This window comes from Oncorhynchus masou, chromosome 31 (assembly GCF_036934945.1).
Source record: "Oncorhynchus masou masou isolate Uvic2021 chromosome 31, UVic_Omas_1.1, whole genome shotgun sequence".
NCBI lineage: Eukaryota > Metazoa > Chordata > Actinopteri > Salmoniformes > Salmonidae > Oncorhynchus > Oncorhynchus masou.
In genome coordinates, this window is record NC_088242.1 from 26,605,309 (window position 1) to 26,623,565 (window position 18,257).

The 18,257-nt window shown below is 46.2% G+C and overlaps 1 protein-coding gene across 2 annotated transcripts in view; it reads right to left on the reverse strand.

Annotated features, from left to right (window-relative positions):
• snx29 (sorting nexin 29) overlaps positions 1–18,257 on the reverse strand; it is a 120,484-nt gene that overhangs the window by 43,195 nt on the left and 59,032 nt on the right. For both annotated transcript variants that reach the window (XR_010452860.1, XM_064950522.1), the window contains exon 15: positions 1,541–1,647. Coding sequence is in view for 1 of the 2 variants with exons in the window: in XM_064950522.1 (XP_064806594.1) it covers positions 1,541–1,647 (107 nt within the window). In the remaining variant the exon portion in view is untranslated. The remainder of the gene's footprint in view (positions 1–1,540; positions 1,648–18,257) is intronic.

Sequence of the window (18,257 nt, forward strand, 5' to 3'; positions counted from 1 at the left end):
TTTTCTAAATTGAACAGAAACAAAGCCTGTTAGTAATTGCTGTGGTGTTTCTGCTGTTGGATAATTAATGAGAGAACAGATCAAAAGGAAGATCCAGAGATCCCACAGGAGTCCCCGACCCATATCTCACTGTTATATATACACACACACACACACACACACACACACACACACACACACACACACACACACACACACACACACACACACACACCTCACTGTAGAACACACACAGACCCTCAAACACCCAAATCTCATTGTAGAACAAACACCCTCAAACACATATCCATCTCTCCTCCACAAAAAGACTACTACATTCCATAATAGTATCTTACAATATTATACTATGTCATATCACACCTCTGAACTTGCTTATAAAGAACTGTGGTTATACATGTGGTTATTACATATTCCTAATGGAAGCAAATCTCCTATACGGCCAAACTATTTCACTGTGGCCACCAGTAAAAGCCACAGTGATTTGGTTTTTGATTTGATTTGATTTGTCAATAGCAACAGCCAACAGTACTAGCCAAACTGCTGTAGTCTAAACATCTGCATGTTTCCATGACTTCAGAGAGAACATAAACAGGCAAACCAGGTAGTAACATAATGTGGAGGACAAAAGAAAAATGTACACTGTCTGCCAGTACATTGAAATAAAGTTGTCACAGCGTTGAACGGAGATTTAAAGTGAAAACGGCAGTACCCGTCTCAGCATGTTTAGGAAAGCCCTAGTGAGACTGACAGGCAAGCAAATGAACACATCATTAAGTAAACACAATAAAAAAGACATAGATAAATGCACAAATAAGTGAAATGACAGTTTTCCCAAACACAAACAGAATTATTTCTTATTAAAGAAATTTAAAACACTTATGAATAATTGACTGCAACCTCATTAAAATAGAGGCGGGCGGTGTTCCCGGGGTTTGCTGATGTCATTGTCTCTCAGCACAGAGTGCCACACCGTTGGTTGGTCATTAGTTAACCAGCATGCCAAGAACTCCCAGAACCACCCACTCCCTGGCTCTGTCTCTGAATGACTGCATTATCGTCATGTGTAAAAACAGAGTTGGAACTGTGCATCAGCTGCCTACAATCTCCATGACTGTTTGAATACTTTACAAATCCCTTCTTGAAGTGATCACAGTGATTTGACCAGGCTGGATTGGTGACAGCAATCCCCTTCACTGATCTGTGATGACTGGGTAGATAGTTTTAAGTTGCATTAGTCATATGTACAGGATACACATGGTATACACCTTCCAACGAAATGCTTACTTGCAGGTTCCTTCTCGATAATGCAACAACGACAAATAACAAAAGATAAGAAGACAAACATAAAGTAAATGGCTCAGTAGAATAGAATAAACATTTGAGCTCTAACTAGTTGCTGCCATATGCATAGAAATCCATGATCTCTCCATCAGCTCCATAAAAGGGAGTGAATGAGGGTATAAGGGAGAAAGCTACTTTCTGGAATGAGAGATGCCTAAGTACTGGTAAGGGTAAGACTGAGCCAGCCAGTAGTACCCACCTCTATGAGTTTGCGTTCATAGCTGGCAGCCAGCTCCTCAACATCATCCATAGACCTGCTCTGAGGGGCCGGAGTGGGATCATCACAGTTCCTCACCATGGGGAGAGCTGGAGAGAGAGGGGGGAGGAGAGAGGGGGAGGAGAGAGGGGAGAGAGAGAGAGGAGAGAGAGAGAGAGGCAAACAATTCATTGGGGAATAATAATAATAATAATTTGATGGGTGGTTATATTTGTCATGTTTGTCACATGTACAATTGTGTATGATATGCATGTGTGAAATGGAAATTTGTTTTTTGCACAAATTCTAACGCCCTCTGAGACATCCCCGGAAAAAGGGGTCCCGGCCAGGGTCTGCCATTAACAACAGTGACCCAGGAGCAATTTGGATTAAGTGCCTTGCTCAGGGGCACATCAACTTTTTTTCAACGTGTCGGCGCAGGGATTCGAGCTAGCTACCTTCTGGTTCCTGGCTAAACGCTCTAACCACTATGCAACCTGCCTCCCAACATAATGAGTAATATTAATAATAATAAGTGCTTGATATGCCTGGGGCAACAATAAACAAACACACACACACTATTATCACTGGATTATTATGCAGAGGAGTATTGTCTTGTCAGTAGTTAAAGTAAAAACCAACAACTGTTTGATGGGACGTTTTTTCACACAGCTCTAATTGTCTGTTGGAGGCATGGGTCAGAGAGCAGAGCGGTTACTTCCTGGAAAGCTTTTATAACAGCATCCTCTCTAAGGTACTAAACCCACTGTATGTACCAGGGGAAGTAAACAAGTAAACATTGTTGTTATGACAACCATTTTCTCTAATTACTGTCTTTTTGCACCGAGATTCACATTAAAAAAAAGATTGTTTCTCAAAACTTCAGACTATTGTATCAAACTGACACACTGCTTGGCTCTCCCCACATACTCCTAAAACTGTGGTTCATCACTACTAGTTCTAGCTGGCTAACGTCAACAATACGGGCCTACAGCGGTTCCACGTCAGCTATAAACAAGGTGTAATCTAGTTATAGGAGGGAGAACAACAGAAGTTAGACTAGAGGGACTTGGAGGAGCAGTGGCTCCTACAGGGAGAGATGGATCACTTCTCCCTTAACACCTTTATATATAATGTCCCACATTAGGTTAACACACACACACACACACACACACACATACACACACACACACACACACAAAACACAAACAAACATCTCAGAAAATAAAGAATAATAACTCACTTAAAATAACAGATGTGGGTTTTGGTTGAATTTGAAGAGAAACTGTCCAAATCTCTCAGTCCTAACAGTGATAAAGGGCAGTGTGTGTCTGGTCTCGCAGGGGCAGATATTGATTTAGGAAGATGATTGCTGGTCCAGAGGCAAAAAGCACAGCCTGCTGCTGAGAGTCTGAGTGATACAGCCCTGATAAGAGGACGGCGAGGAGGACAAAGTCAATCAACCCTTTCAACACGCACACATACACATCTCCCCAGTCTACACACACCTCCTCCCCAGTCTACACACACCTCCTCCCCAGTCTACACACATCTCCCCAGTCTACACACACCTCTCCAGTCTACACACATCTCCCCAGTCTACACACACCTCCTCCCCAGTCTACACACACCTCCTCCCCAGTCTACACACACCTCCTCCCCAGTCTACACACCTCCTCCCAGTCTACACACACCTCCTCCCCAGTCTACACACCTCCTCCCAGTCTACACACACCTCCTCCCCAGTCTACACACACCTCCCCAGTCTACACACATCTCCCCAGTCTACACACACCTCCCCAGTCTACACACACCTCCTCCCCAGTCTACACACACCCCCTCCCCAGTCTACAACATCTCCCCAGTCTACAACATCTCCCCAGTCTACACACATCTCCCCAGTCTACACACATCTCCCCAGTCTACACACACCTCCACCCCAGTCTACACACATCTCCTCCCCAGTCTACACACATCTCCTCCCCAGTCTACACACACCTCCTCCCCAGTCTACACACACCTCCCCAGTCTACACACATCTCCCCAGTCTACACACACCTCCCCAGTCTACACACACCTCCTCCCCAGTCTACACACACCTCCTCCCCAGTCTACAACATCTCCCCAGTCTACACACATCTCCCCAGTCTACACACACCTCCCCAGTCTACACACCTCCCCAGTCTACACACACCTCCTCCCCAGTCTACACACACCTCCTCCCCAGTCTACAACATCTCCCCAGTCTACACACATCTCCCCAGTCTACACACATCTCCCCAGTCTACACACACCTCCTCCCCAGTCTATACACATCTCCTCCCCAGTCTACACACACCTCCTCCCCAGTCTATACACATCTCCCCAGTCTACACACACCTCCCCAGTCTACACACACCTCCCCAGTCTACACACACCTCCTCCCCAGTCTACACACACCTCCTCCCCAGTCTACACACATCTCCTCCCCAGTCTACACACATCTCCTCCCCAGTCTATACACATCTCCTCCCCAGTCTACACACACCTCCTTCCCAGTCTACACATCTCCTCCCCAGTCTACACACACCTCCCCAGTCTACACACATCTCCTCCCCAGTCTACACACACCTCCTTCCCAGTCTACACACACCTCCTCCCCAGTCTACACACATCTCCTCCCCAGTCTATACACATCTCCTCCCCAGTCTATACACATCTCCCCAGTCTACACACACCTCCTTCCCAGTCTACACACACCTCCTCCCCAGTCTACACACCTCCCCAGTCTACACAAACCTCCTCCCCAGTCTACACAAACCTCCTCCCCAGTCTACACACACCTCCCCAGTCTACACACACCTCCTCCCCAGTCTACACACACCTCCCCAGTCTACACACACCCCTCCCCAGTCTACACACACCCCTCCCCAGTCTACACACATCTCCTCCCCAGTCTACACACACCTCCCCAGTCTACACACACCTCCCCAGTCTACACACATCTCCCCAGTCTACACACATCTCCTCCCCAGTCTACACACACCTCCTCCCCAGTCTACACACACCTCCTCCCAGTCTACACACACCTCCTCCCCAGTCTACACACACCTCCCCAGTCTACACACACCTCCCCAGTACACACACCTCTCCCCAGTCTACACACATCTCCTCCCCAGTCTACACACACCTCCTCCCCAGTCTACACACCTCCACAGTCTACACACACCTCCTCCCCAGTCTACACACACCTCCTCCCCAGTCTACACACACCTCCTCCCCAGTCTACACACACCTCCTCCCCAGTCTACACACACCTCCTCCCCAGTCTACACACACCTCCTCCCCAGTCTACACACATCTCCTCCCCAGTCTACACACATCTCCTCCCCAGTCTACACACACCTCCTCCCCAGTCTACACACACCTCCTCCCCAGTCTACACACACCTCCTCCCCAGTCTACACACACCTCCTCCCCAGTCTACACACACCTCCTCCCCAGTCTACACACACCTCCTCCCCAGTCTACACACACCTCCTCCCCAGTCTACACACACCTCTCCCCAGTCTACACACATCTCCTCCCCAGTCTACACACACCTCCTCCCCAGTCTACACACCTCCACAGTCTACACACACCTCCTCCCCAGTCTACACACACCTCCTCCCCAGTCTACACACACCTCCTCCCCAGTCTACACACACCTCCTCCCCAGTCTACACACACCTCCTCCCCAGTCTACACACATCTCCTCCCCAGTCTACACACATCTCCCCAGTCTACACACACCTCCTCCCCAGTCTACACACACCTCCCCAGTCTACACACACCTCCCCAGTCTACACACACCTCCCCAGTCTACACACACCTCCTCCCCAGTCTACACACATCTCCTCCCCAGTCTACACACACCTCCTCCCCAGTCTACACACATCTCCTCCCCAGTCTACACACATCTCCTCCCCAGTCTACACACATCTCCTCCCCAGTCTACACACATCTCCTCCCCAGTCTACACACACCTCCTCCCCAGTCTACACACACCTCCTCCCCAGTCTACACACATCTCCTCCCCAGTCTACACACACCTCCTCCCCAGTCTACACACATCTCCTCCCCAGTCTACACACACCTCCCCCCAGTCTACACACACCTCCCCAGTCTACACACACCTCCCCAGTCTACACACACTTCCCTAGTCTACACACACCTCCTCCCCAGTCTACACACATCTCCCCAGTCTACACACATCTCCTCCCCAGTCTACACACACCTCCCCAGTCTACACACACCTCCTCCCCAGTCTACACACCTCCCCAGTCTACACACATCTCCTCCCCAGTCTACACACATCTCCTCCCCAGTCTACACACACCTCCCCCCCAGTCTACACACACCTCCCCCCCAGTCTACACACACCTCCCCAGTCTACACACACCTCCCCAGTCTACACACATCTCCTCCCCAGTCTACACCAATGCAGGATGCGAAGACTAGTAGTACAAAGTTGGGCTAGAACAGCAAGAAAATATCTTCCCCCCTACACACACACACACACACACACACACACACACACACACACACACACACACACACACACACACACACACACACACACACACACACACACACACACACACACATAGAGATTTGCCACCCAGTCATCTAGAGAGAGTCAACAAGCGTGATAGGGTCATTATCACCCCAGCCAGCAGCACACAGCTCTCTGCCACAGCAATCCTAGGGCTTATCTTTCACTACCAATAGCCTGTATATCCCCTCACACACACATACACACACACAGACTGCCTTTGTCAGTAAAACTGCTGACAGTACATTCCCAAGTTACCTCAACTCAGAGTTTCTCTTTCACTTGGATTTCTGTTCCCTGTCACGGCCATAGGGCCTTAATAATAAAACACCGAAGACATAGTGAATGGCTCAGTGTACGTGCGTGTGTACACTGTAAACACTTCTTTAGCCTTTTAGTTGTTTCAGCTCATTTTCCAAAGTCAACTTAACTGAAACGTATTGAAATTGGTCATTGTTAAAAAAAAATATTTGTTGAGTTAACTTAATCTAAAGTTACTTCAATTTAGTATAGTGAACTTCATACTTTTAGTCAAATCAATATGCTTCAACTAATGCTTTAAGTTGTGCTGACAAAGCATAGAAAGCTACACTGTACGCAATTGCTGTACATTTTATGATACTGATAAAATTATCATTTTATAGTAAATAAATAGGGTATTACTGTTTTGCTGTATATTTACAGTCAATCACAATGCAATTGGATACTTTTTGGATCGTCCTGTAAATTCTCATCACGCCTCACTTGCAATTACAGTTATTCGTATAGGATACTTCAGATGTGCTTATGGAACACACGTTTATTTTTTTTTACAGTAAATATAAAACTTACTGTATTCTTACAACTGAATTAGTTATTGCTGTAAAATGACATTATGCAACTGTATTCTGAATAGAGTATACTTGTTAATTAAGATATGTTCTGTATTTTAACAGCAACTCAGTAGCAAGTAAGCTATTTTAATTTTACAGGATAAGTACACTATATATACAAAAGGTATGTGGACACCCCTTCAAATGAATGTATTTGGCTATTTCAGCGACACCCGCTGCTGACAGGTGAATAAAATCGAGCACACAGCCTTTCCAACAAGTCAGTTCATAAAATTTCTGCCCTGCTAGAGCTGCCACGGTCAACTGTAAGTGCTGTTATTGTGAAGTGGAAACGTCTAGGGGCAACAACGGCTCAGCCGTGAAGAGGAAGGCCACAAGAGCTCAAAGAATGGAATCCCCAAGTGCTGAAGTGTGTAAAAATGGTCTGTTCTTGGTTGCAACACTCACTACCAAGTTCCAAACTACCTCTGGAAGCAACATCAGCACAATAACTGTTTGTCGGGAGCTTCATGAAATGGGTTTCCATGGCTGAGCAGCCGCACACAAGCCTAAGATCACCATGAGCATATGCCAAACTTTGGCTGGAGCAGTGTAAAGCTCACCACCATTGGACTTGAGCAGTGGAAACACGTTTTCTGGAGTGATGACACACACTTCACCATCTTGCAGTCCGACGGACGGATCTGGGATTGGCGGATGCCAGGAGAATGCTACCTGCCCCAATGCATAGTGACAACTGTAAAGTTTGGTGGAGGAGGAATAATGGTCTGGGGCTGTTTTCCATACACAATACCCCATAATGACAAAGCTGGCGGCCCGGCCAAACTAAGCAATTGGGGGAGAAGGGCCTTGGAAGGTGACCAAGAACCCAATATTCACTCGGACAGAGCTCCAGAGTTCCTCTGTGGAGATGGAAGAACCTTCCAGAAGGACAACCATCTCTGCAGCACTCCACCAATCAGGCGGAGTGGCCAAACGGAAGCTACTTCTCAGTAAAAGGCACATGACAGCCTGCTTGGAGTTTGCCTAAAGGCACCTAAAGTCTCTCAGACCATGAGAAACAAGATTCTCTGGTCTGATGAAACTAAGATGGAACTCTTTGGCCTGAATGCCAACAAGCGTCACGTCTGGAGGAAACCTGGCACCATTCCTACGATGAAGCATGGTGGTGGCAGAATCATGATGTGGGGATGTTTTTCAGCGGCAGGGACTGGGAGACTTGTCAGGATCGAAGGAAAGATGAAAGGAGCAAAGTACAGAGATCATTGATGAAGTCCTAAGAGATCTGGAGTAGGTTCTCTGACTGGGGCGAATTTACACCTTCCAACAGGACAACGACCCTAAGCACACAGCCAAGACAAAACAGGAGTGGCTTCGGGACAATTCTCTGAAAGTCCTTGAGTGGCCCAGCCAGAGTCCGGACTTGAAACCGATTGAACATCTCTGGAGAGACCTGAAAATAGCTGTACAGCGACGCTCCCCATCCAACCCGACAGAGCTTGAGAGGAACGCCGCAGCCCGTCTGGTGTTCAACCTTCCCAAGTTCTCTCACGTCACCCCGCTCCTCCGCTCTCTCCACTGGCTTCCAGTTGAAGCTCGCATCCGCTACAAGACCATGGTGCTTGCCTACGGAGCTGTGAGGGGAACGGCACCGCAGTACCTCCAGGCTCTGATCAGGCCCTACACCCAAGCAAGGGCACTGCGTTCATCCACCTCTGGCCTGCTCGCCTCCCTACCACTGAGGAAGTACAGTTCCCGCTCAGCCCAGTCAAAACTGTTCGCTGCTCTGGCCCCCCAATGGTGGAACAAACTCCCTCACGACGCCAGGACAGCGGAGTCAATCACCACCTTCCGGAGACACCTGAAACCCCACCTCTTTAAGGAATACCTAGGATAGGATAAAGTAATCCTTCTCACCCCCCCTTAAATGATTTAGATGCACTATTGTAAAGTGGCAGTTTCACTGGATGTCATAAGGTGAATTCACAAATGTGTAAGTTGCTCTGGATAAGAGCATCTGCCAAATGACTTTGTAAATGTAAATGTATCTACAGAGAAGAATGTGAGGAACTCCCCAACTACAGGTGTGCCAAGCTTGTAGCGTCGTACACAAGAAGACTCGAGGCTGTAATCGCTGCCAAAGGTGCTTCAACAAAGTACTTAAAGGGTCGGAATACTTATGTAAATGTGATATTTCAGTTTTACATTTGTAATACATTTGCACAATTATTTTTATTTTTTTTAGTTTTTGCTTTGTCATTATGGGGCTTTGTGTGTAGATTTATGAGGTTATTATTATTTTGAATCCATTTAAAAAAAAGGCTGTAACATGACATGTGGAAAAAGGCAAGGGGTCTGAATAATTTCCGAATGCACTGTACATATTTATAACCATGAACATACAGTATATCCACACAATCTCAAACACTATGGTACTGTTGTTGCCTGCGGTACAAAAATATCTAATGTATACAGATAGCCTAGTATAATGGTACATTTCTACACAATATTTTTAATAAGGTACAATCGTCAATGCGCTTTGAAATGTAGGTGGGGCTTTTGGGGCCGGGCTGCTCATTAACATACTTTGGGGTACAGTCTAAAATATGTTGTATTTGTGCCATCCCTGGTAGGGCTGAGTACCAAATGTTCTCACAGCAGAGAATGACTTCCTTGTGAAGTGTTTTTACAAGTTATCATCACAAAGCTTCTATGTAATGACAGTAATTTACTGTCAGATAGTTGGCTGTAAAATGCACAGTAACCTCTTTCAAGTTAGTTTTTCCTAACCACCGTGCTTCTACACCTGCATTGCTTGCTGTTTGGGGTTTTAGGCTGGGTTTCTGTACAGCACTTTGAGATATCAGCTGATGTACGAAGGGCTATATAAATAAATTTGATTTGATTTCAAGTGCAACTCTTTGTCACCAACTCTTATAAAGATTGCAGGACTGCAAGTGGACAAAAGAGGTGCTCAACCTTCATTAACACAACCATAAACCACTTAAACTGGTACAATGCTCTCACTTACGGTTGGCACAAGTACAACATCTTTTAAGTGTACCAAAACACTGTTATATTTATGTTGGTGTTGTCAGACAATTGTAATCCTTGCCAATCAGTTTGTGGCCATCTCGGTCATTGTCACGCCCTGAGATGATCTTTGTTTTCTTTATTATTTTGGTTAGGTCAGGGTCCGACGAGTGTGGTTGGTTTAGTTTTTGGATTGTCTATGTGTAGTTGCCTGTCAGCACTCGTGTCTTATAGCTTCACATTCGTTTTGTTGTTTTGTTAGTTTGTTTAGTGTTCTTCGTGTAAATAAAGAAGAGTGTATTCTTATCACGCTGCGCCTTGGTCTCCTCGTTATGACGAACGTGACAGAAGAACCCACCAAACAAGGACCAAGCAGCGTGAAAAGGAGGAACAGCGCTTAATGGGGAGATGGACCTGGGAGGAGATATTAGATGGAGCAGGACCCTGGACACATCTGGGGGAGTATCGCCGTTCTAAGGAGGAGTTAGAGGCAGCGAAAGCGGAACCGTGATACTACGAGGAGAAATACAGGAGAATAGAGGAACAGCGAAGATATGAAGGTACACGGCTAGCACGGAAGCACGAGAGGCAGCCCCAAGATTTTTGGGGGTGACACACGAGGAGATTGGCTGAGTCAGGCAGGAGACCTGAGCCAACTCCTCGTGCTTACCGTGGGGAGTGTGTAACTGGTCAGGCACCGTGTTATGCAGAGATGCGCACAGTGTCTCCAGTGCGCTATTCTAGCCCGGTGCGCTCTATTCCAGCTCCTCGCATTTGAATGGGCATCCAGCCAGGAGGTATTGAGCCAGCTCTATGTGGTAGATTTCCAAAGCATCTCCACGGCCCAGTGTATCCTGTGCCTCCTCCCCGCACTCGCCCTGAGTGTGTGTCCTCAGCCCGGTACCACCAGTTCCGGCACCACGCACCAGGCCTACAGTGCGCCTCGGCAGTCCAGAGCGTCCGGCAACAGTACCCAGTCCAGAGCATAAGGCGACAGTACCCAGTCCAGAGCGTAAGGTAACAGTTCACAGACCGGAATCTCCAGCGACGGGCCACAGTCCGGAACCTACAGCGACGGGCCACAGTCCGGGGTCTCCAGCCCAGAACATCCACAGTCCAGGGTCTCCAGCGACGGTCCCCAGAACATCCGCCGATGATCCACGCAGCGATGGTCCCCAGCCCGGGGCCTACGGCGAGGATCCGCAGTCCAGAGCCTCCGACAATGATCCACGGGTCAGTGATACAAGAGCGGACTCAGTGTAAGGAAGGGGGGCGGCGTCCAGAACCAGAGCCGCCACCGAGGTTAGATGCCCACCCAGACCCTCCCATATAGGTTTAGGTTTGCGCACCTTGGGGGGGGGGTACTGTCACGCCCTGACCTTAGTTATCTTTGTTTTCTTTATTATTTTGGTTAGGTCAGGGTGTGACGAGGGTTGTTGGTTTAGTTTTTGTATTGTCTATGTGTAGTTGGCTGTCAGCACATGTGTCTTATAGCTTCACATTCGTTTTGTTGTTTTGTTAAGTTTGTTTAGTGTTCTTCGTGTAAATAAAGAAGAATGTATTCTTATCATGCTGCGCCTTGGTCTCCTCGTTATGACGAACGTGACAGTCATGGCCACAGACCTGATGATGTGGAAGGAAATACAGGTCTCTGGCATCCAAGAGGTTGTGAGTTCAAATTGTAGATGAGTCCCAAGAAACCAGACTATAGCAGCAAACTGCCTAAATACAGCTGTAAAAAAACTATAGTAACTTGTTGTATATTTACCGTATTTTCACTCCAACCAGTAGCCGGTAGCCTACCGTAAAAGAACAATTTTAACAGTGAAGTTCACTTAACAAGTCACCAAATCCACATGTGTCAGTTCAACTAGGTTGAAGTAACTTTAGAGGAAGTAAAAAAAACAACCTTAAAGCAGCGTGTGCGCTTGCACAGATGTTACAAACTCTCTGAAGTTGGGAAGGCAGCTAGTCTGTGAGAACTGACTTAACTGAGCAGAAATATTGAGCAGCTGCCTGTCTGCAACGGTGTGTCTGCGAGGCCATGTGTGAGTGTGTGTGAGACAAGTGTTATGGTCCTGAGAGAGGTTAGTTCTTAAATAGTGAGAGAATTTCAACAGAGACATTTGTTCTTAAATAGTGAGAGAATTTCAACAGAGACATTTGTTCTTAAATAGTGAGAGAATGGAAAGAGCAGAAGGAGCAGGACTTCCATCATACATTATATATCCATCATACAAACAGAACCCCTAATAGGGAGGAGAGTTCCAAACTAAACAGGAACTCACAGCTGTGTGTGTGTGTGTGTGTGTGTGTGTGTGTGTGTGTGTGTGTGTGTGTGTGTGTGTGTGTGTGTGTGTGTGTGTGTGTGTGTGTGTGTGTGTGTGTGTGTGTGTGTGTGTGTGTGTGTGTGTGTGTGTGTGTGTGTGAGAGAGAGAGAGAGAGAGAGAGAGTTACGTCCGTCCGTGACTGCGTACGTCCGTGTGTGTGTCTGTCCGCCCGTAGGTGTGTGTGTTACGTACGTACATGAGTGTTTGTGTGGCGTGCCCGTGTGTATGTAAGGCTTCCCAGGAAAGGCTCTTTAGCTGTGATTCCTCCTGCTCAGCTGTTAGCGTTAAAGAGGGGAAGCCGTCTAAATAATGTATAAATAATATTCGCATCCAGTCTTTTTCACAACAAGTCCTTTTTTATGTGCAATGAAGTGGAGACTAACATGTAGGTAACAGCCATCAGAAATAGCTTTTCTCTTGAAAAGGTTTCACTTTCACAGTGGGTGTACTGAAGCATGGTCAAATGTATTACTAGTCTTCAGAGGCAATTTATACGTCTTCTAAGAATCACCCAATAAGACTATTGAGGGGCCGATACAGGTTCCTGAAGGTTTAGTGCAGAAAGACAAGGACAAACCTACACATATAGAACCATAACAGAAGCAAGTAGACATGATATACTTTGCAGATCCACAAGGGAGAAGGCAGGAGAGGTTAATTAAAATGTGGTACTCAAAACAACCTCCTTTCATAGTCCCATCACACACTGTCTGCTGCTTCCTGTATCTCTCCTCCAGACAACAGGGTGTGTGTTTGTTTTATCGGTCCATCGGAGTGAGACTGTGTCTGCACTGATGGCCCCAAATTACAGGAACAGGCGAATCCGATCCACAGGCGTGAAATCGCATACCAAACATTTCACACCGCACACACCTCACCAACTAAAACAGGACAAAAAGTCCACCTAGACTTTTTCCTTCTCTGTTAAAACAACAACCCGTGGAAAATACCATTTAACATGATCTGATGAGAGCAATCGAAGTGTTTGGATGTGGCTGACCAGTGCATACTGATAAGTAATGTCAGTTGGTAGACATGTAACAGTTTAACGTCCATCCCCTCGCCCCGGGTTCGTACCAGGGAACCTCTGCACACATCAACAACAGTCACCCACGAAGCATACTTACCCATCCCACCCCAAAAACCGCAGCCCTCTCAGAGCAAGGGGAACAACTACTTCAGGTCTCAAAGCGAGTGACGTCACCCGATTGAAATGCTATTATCGCGCACCACCGCTAACTAGCTAGCAATTTCACATCGGTTACACACAGGCAGCACACACACCTCTAGGTGACACTGGATTTCTAATTGTTCAGTTAAAATAAGTCCAAATCATAGCTAAGCGTCACCCGGACTATTTACATTGACCCCCCTTTGTTTTTACACTGCTGCTACTCGCTGTTTATTATCTATGCATAGTCACATTACAAATTACCTCGAATAACCTGTACCAGCGCACATTGACTCTGTACTCTTATTGTTATTGTCATTTTCTAGGGTTATTTTTTTACTTGAGTTTATTTAGTAAATATTTTCTTAACTCTATTTCTTGAACTGCGTTGTTGGTTAAGGGCTTGTAAGTAAGCTTTTCAAGGTAAGGTCTACACCTGTTGTATTCAGTGCATGTGACAAATACAATTTGATTTGAAGCACACACGCATGCACACGTCTTTAATTCCTGTGAGGACTTTTTGGGGACCAACAATTGATTACTATAAAAAATAACCCTAAGCTCCCGAGTGGCACAGTGGTCTAAGGCACTGCATCTCAGTGCAAGAGGCGTCACTATAGTACCTGGTTCAAATCCAGGCTGTATCACATCCGGCAGTGATTGGGAGTCCCAGCAGGGCGGAGCACAATTGGCCCAGCCGAAGTAGGCCAAGATTGTGAATTTTTTTTTAACTGACTTGCCTGGTTAAATAAAGGTTAAATAAAAAATGATTCTCTAAGCCTAGAATAGCCTTTTTACAAGTGGGGATCTGCAAAATGTTCTCATTTCTCTGAATTTTAGTTGGTTTACTATTCTTGTGAAGGCTTTTGGTACTCACAAGTACAGTAAAACGTGTACACACACACACAAACACACAGTACTTGTTAATTAATTCAACCCAGCCATGTCAAATACCCCTGTCAAAATACAAACTTTCCCAGCAAATCTCCCACAATTTTCAAAGCAATTTCCAAAGCCCAAAGGGAAATGTTGGCATTATTAGTTTGTTTTCATCCTGGGAGGACATCTCACAACCAATCACTCCCCAGGTAAAGAGGAGCACACCGATTTATTTTTCTGTGTGTACGTGCAGTGCTTACATGTTGTGGTGTTGGGGGAAATGTAAAGTGCCTTAGTGCTGAGTGTTAATGAGGGGGGAGAGAGAGACGCTTGGCGGGGTTGTCTGGGTGTTGAAACTGTGATAAAAGCGGCTTACGTGTATTTTTGTTGAGCAAAAATGTTTGTGGAAGGTACTCAGCAGCGACCCCCTCGCACAATCTACTTCATTCAGATATGTTCAGTTTCCTTGTAGGCCTATTTGGCAGGAAAACTGTGCAGCCAACTGTTTGAGTTTTTATTAAAGAATGTGAAACAACGTTATGTCTGTTTAATGCTTTTCCTTAAATCATGTCTAGCTGTTCTTTATATGGCCTAAAATAAACATGTTCATATGGGCAGAATATTACCTATACTGCAGGCTTTATTTATTCATCACTGCCACTGTTGTTATTATGTATATAGTGCTATTTATCAAGTTTTTTATTACCATTTTCATTATTTTATTTCACTTCATGCTGCATGTTGGAGCTTTAAACCTAAGATTGCAGGGTACAGTGACAATCACACCTGCAACCCTGTACATGTGACTATTAAACACTCGTAATCTGAATTGATCCTCTCTGTGAGTGGATAAAATATCCTGGCGTATGAAGGCTACACCTACAGACGTGAACGACAGACGGCAAATAAGTCCTTCTGGAAGAGCACCGAATATGAGGTCGCCGAGGTCGCATAACGCCGAGGTCGTGCAACGGATGTGAAACGGCTAGCTAGTTAGCGGTGGTGCGCGCTAAACAGCGTTTCAATCGGTGACTTCACTTGCTCTGAGACCTTGAAGTAGTGGTTCCCCTTGCTCTGCAAGGGCCGTGGCTTTTGTGGAGCGATGGGTAACGATGCTTCGTGGGTGACTGTTGTTGAAGTGTGCAGAGGGTCCCTGGTTCGCGCCCGGGTATGGGCGAGGGGACGGTCTAAAGTTGTACTGTTACAGTCGCATAATGCAGAGGTCGCATAACGCTCACTGATGGGGTTATCACCAAGTTATCTGGAGAATACAACACCATCCCAGACAATGCTCGGATTCGGATCCAAAAGGTGATGAATGGCCTAAAGGAGAGAAGCCTGGAGACCAAGAAAGAAACCGACCAAGTTGTGGACATTGGCACATTTAGCTTGCCTGAGTCTATTTGTGGAGAAATGCCCTCTCTGAAAAACATGAAGAAGTTGGTGCAGAGCCACTGACAAAACAACAACGCAGCATCCCTCTCTGAACTCGTCATCCCTGACAGCTATCAGGGCTACAACAGAGAGCTGCTCCTCCAGCAGACAGAATTCTGACCTTTACAACCACGCGCAACTTAGAGTATCTATGTGACGCAAAGGACTGGTTTGCAGATGGAACATGCAAGACAACCCATCCTTTGTTCAGCCCGGTGTATACCATTTACAGGTCTTCATGTTGCTGCCCAATAAGACTGAGGTATGTTCGTAAAAAACTAAAACAATTCAAAATGTAGGCCTAAACATGCAGTCTAACATGATATATTTTATATTTTTAGGATTTCGTTTTTTTAAAGGATTTTTAGGGAACATACGCTCATGCAGTTGTGGAGCTGAAGAGACTGAAACGCCCGGCCTGAAACCAGACTCCATCACGACTGACTTCGAGACGGTGGCTTTTAAAGCCTTCATGAAGGTGTTTCCTGGGACCCACAACCAGGGTTGCTTCTTTCACATGAAACAGGCCATTTATCGAAAAGTACAAATGCTTCTCGACAAAAGTTGGATGCATTTGTTGTATTTTGCTATGCTTTTCTTGTTGATAAATACATGTTTTATAGTGAATGGTTGATGTTAATAGACGATTTAAAAACTATTTAAAACCCAAACACATTTTTTTTAACAAAAATATACTGAACAAAAACAAACGCAATATGTGAAGTGTTTCTTGAGGTGAAATAAAATACTTGATTTTCCATACTCACAAAAATCTTCTCTCAAGTTTTGCGCACTAAATTTGTTTACATTCCTGTAAGTGAGCATTTTTCTTTGCCAAGATAATCCATCCACCTGATAGGTGTGGCATATCAAGAAGCTGGTTAAACAACAACCTCGGGAACAGACAGATATAGGGGAGGTAATGAAAGCAGGTGATTGAGTCACTGATGCGCGTGACGAGGGAAACAGGTGTGCGTAATAATGGTGGCAGGAATGCGTAGTGCTGGGAGCGAGAGCGGGAGCAGGCGTGACAGTACACCGGTGTCCCACCTGGGCAAGCCTGACGGGCCAGCCAAGGCGTGGGAGCCTGATGATCCGGTTGAGGTGTGAATCCTGATGATCCTGCTGGGACAGGAAGCCTGACAAGCCGGCTGTGACGTGGGAGCCTGAGGAATGACGTGGGATGGGAGCCTGCCGATCCAACCGGGGCAAGGAAACCTCTCGAGACAGTTAGGGAGTGGAAGCCCCACGAGCCAGCTGAGGCACCCCCCTGGTTCGGCCCCGGATCCGACATCACCACCAAGACCAAAAAGCTAGCACTCCCTGATGCTTCAAATTATGACTTCAGCATTCTGTTAGAACTGACGCTGGAGATGAGTAGTAGGTACAGGGAGTTGAACATTCAATGAATGGATAAGTGACAGAACAGGAAGTGTTAGAACAGAGGGAACAAAACGACAATAATGCTGAATCGGGGAACAACCTCGGGAACAGACAGATATACAGTAGGGGAGGTAATGAAAGCAGGTGATTGAGTCCAGGTGAGTCAACTGAATCGCTGATGTGTGTGACGAGGGAAACAGGTGTGCGTAATGATGGTGACAGGAGCGCGTAGTGCTGAGTAGGCGTGACAACTCTAAAATGTGCAGTTTTGTCACACAACAAAATGCCACAGATGTCTCACGTTTTGAGGGAGCATGCAATTGGCATGCTGACTGCAGGAATGTCCACCAGAGCTGTTTCCAGAGAATTTGAAAAGTACGTGCAACCGGCCTCACAACCGCAGACCACGTGCCCCACGATGGTAGTGGGGTTATGGTATGGGCAGACAATTTTATTTTATTGAAGGCACAGAGATACCATTATGAGATCCTGTGGCCCATTGTCGTGCTATTCAATCGCCACCATCACCTCATGTTTCAGCATGATAACGCACAGCCCCATGTTGCAAGGATTTATACACATTCCCTGGAAGTTGAAAATGTCCCAGTTCATCCTCAGACATGTCACCCATTGCGCATGTTTTGGATGCTCTGGATCGACGTGTATGATAGCATGTTCCAGTGTCCGGCAATATCTAGCAACTTCGTACAGCCATTGAAGAGGAGTGGGACAACCTTCTATAGGCCACAATCAACAGCCTGATCAACTCTATGTGAAGGAGATGTGTTGAGCTGCATGAGTCAAATTTCAGTCACAAAAGTTAATGACTGGTTTTCTGATCTACACCCCTACCTTTTGTGGCCAACAGATGCATATCTGTATTCACAGTCATGTGAAATCCATAGATTAGGGCCTCAATTGACTGATTTCCTTATAACAGTAACTCAGTAAAATATTTGAAATGGTTGCATGTTGCGTTCAGTTTACTTTGTAGAAACTAGATATACAATGCATTCGGAAAGTATTCAGACTTTTTCCACATTTTGTTACCTTACAGCCTTATTCTAAAACAGAGTATATTGTT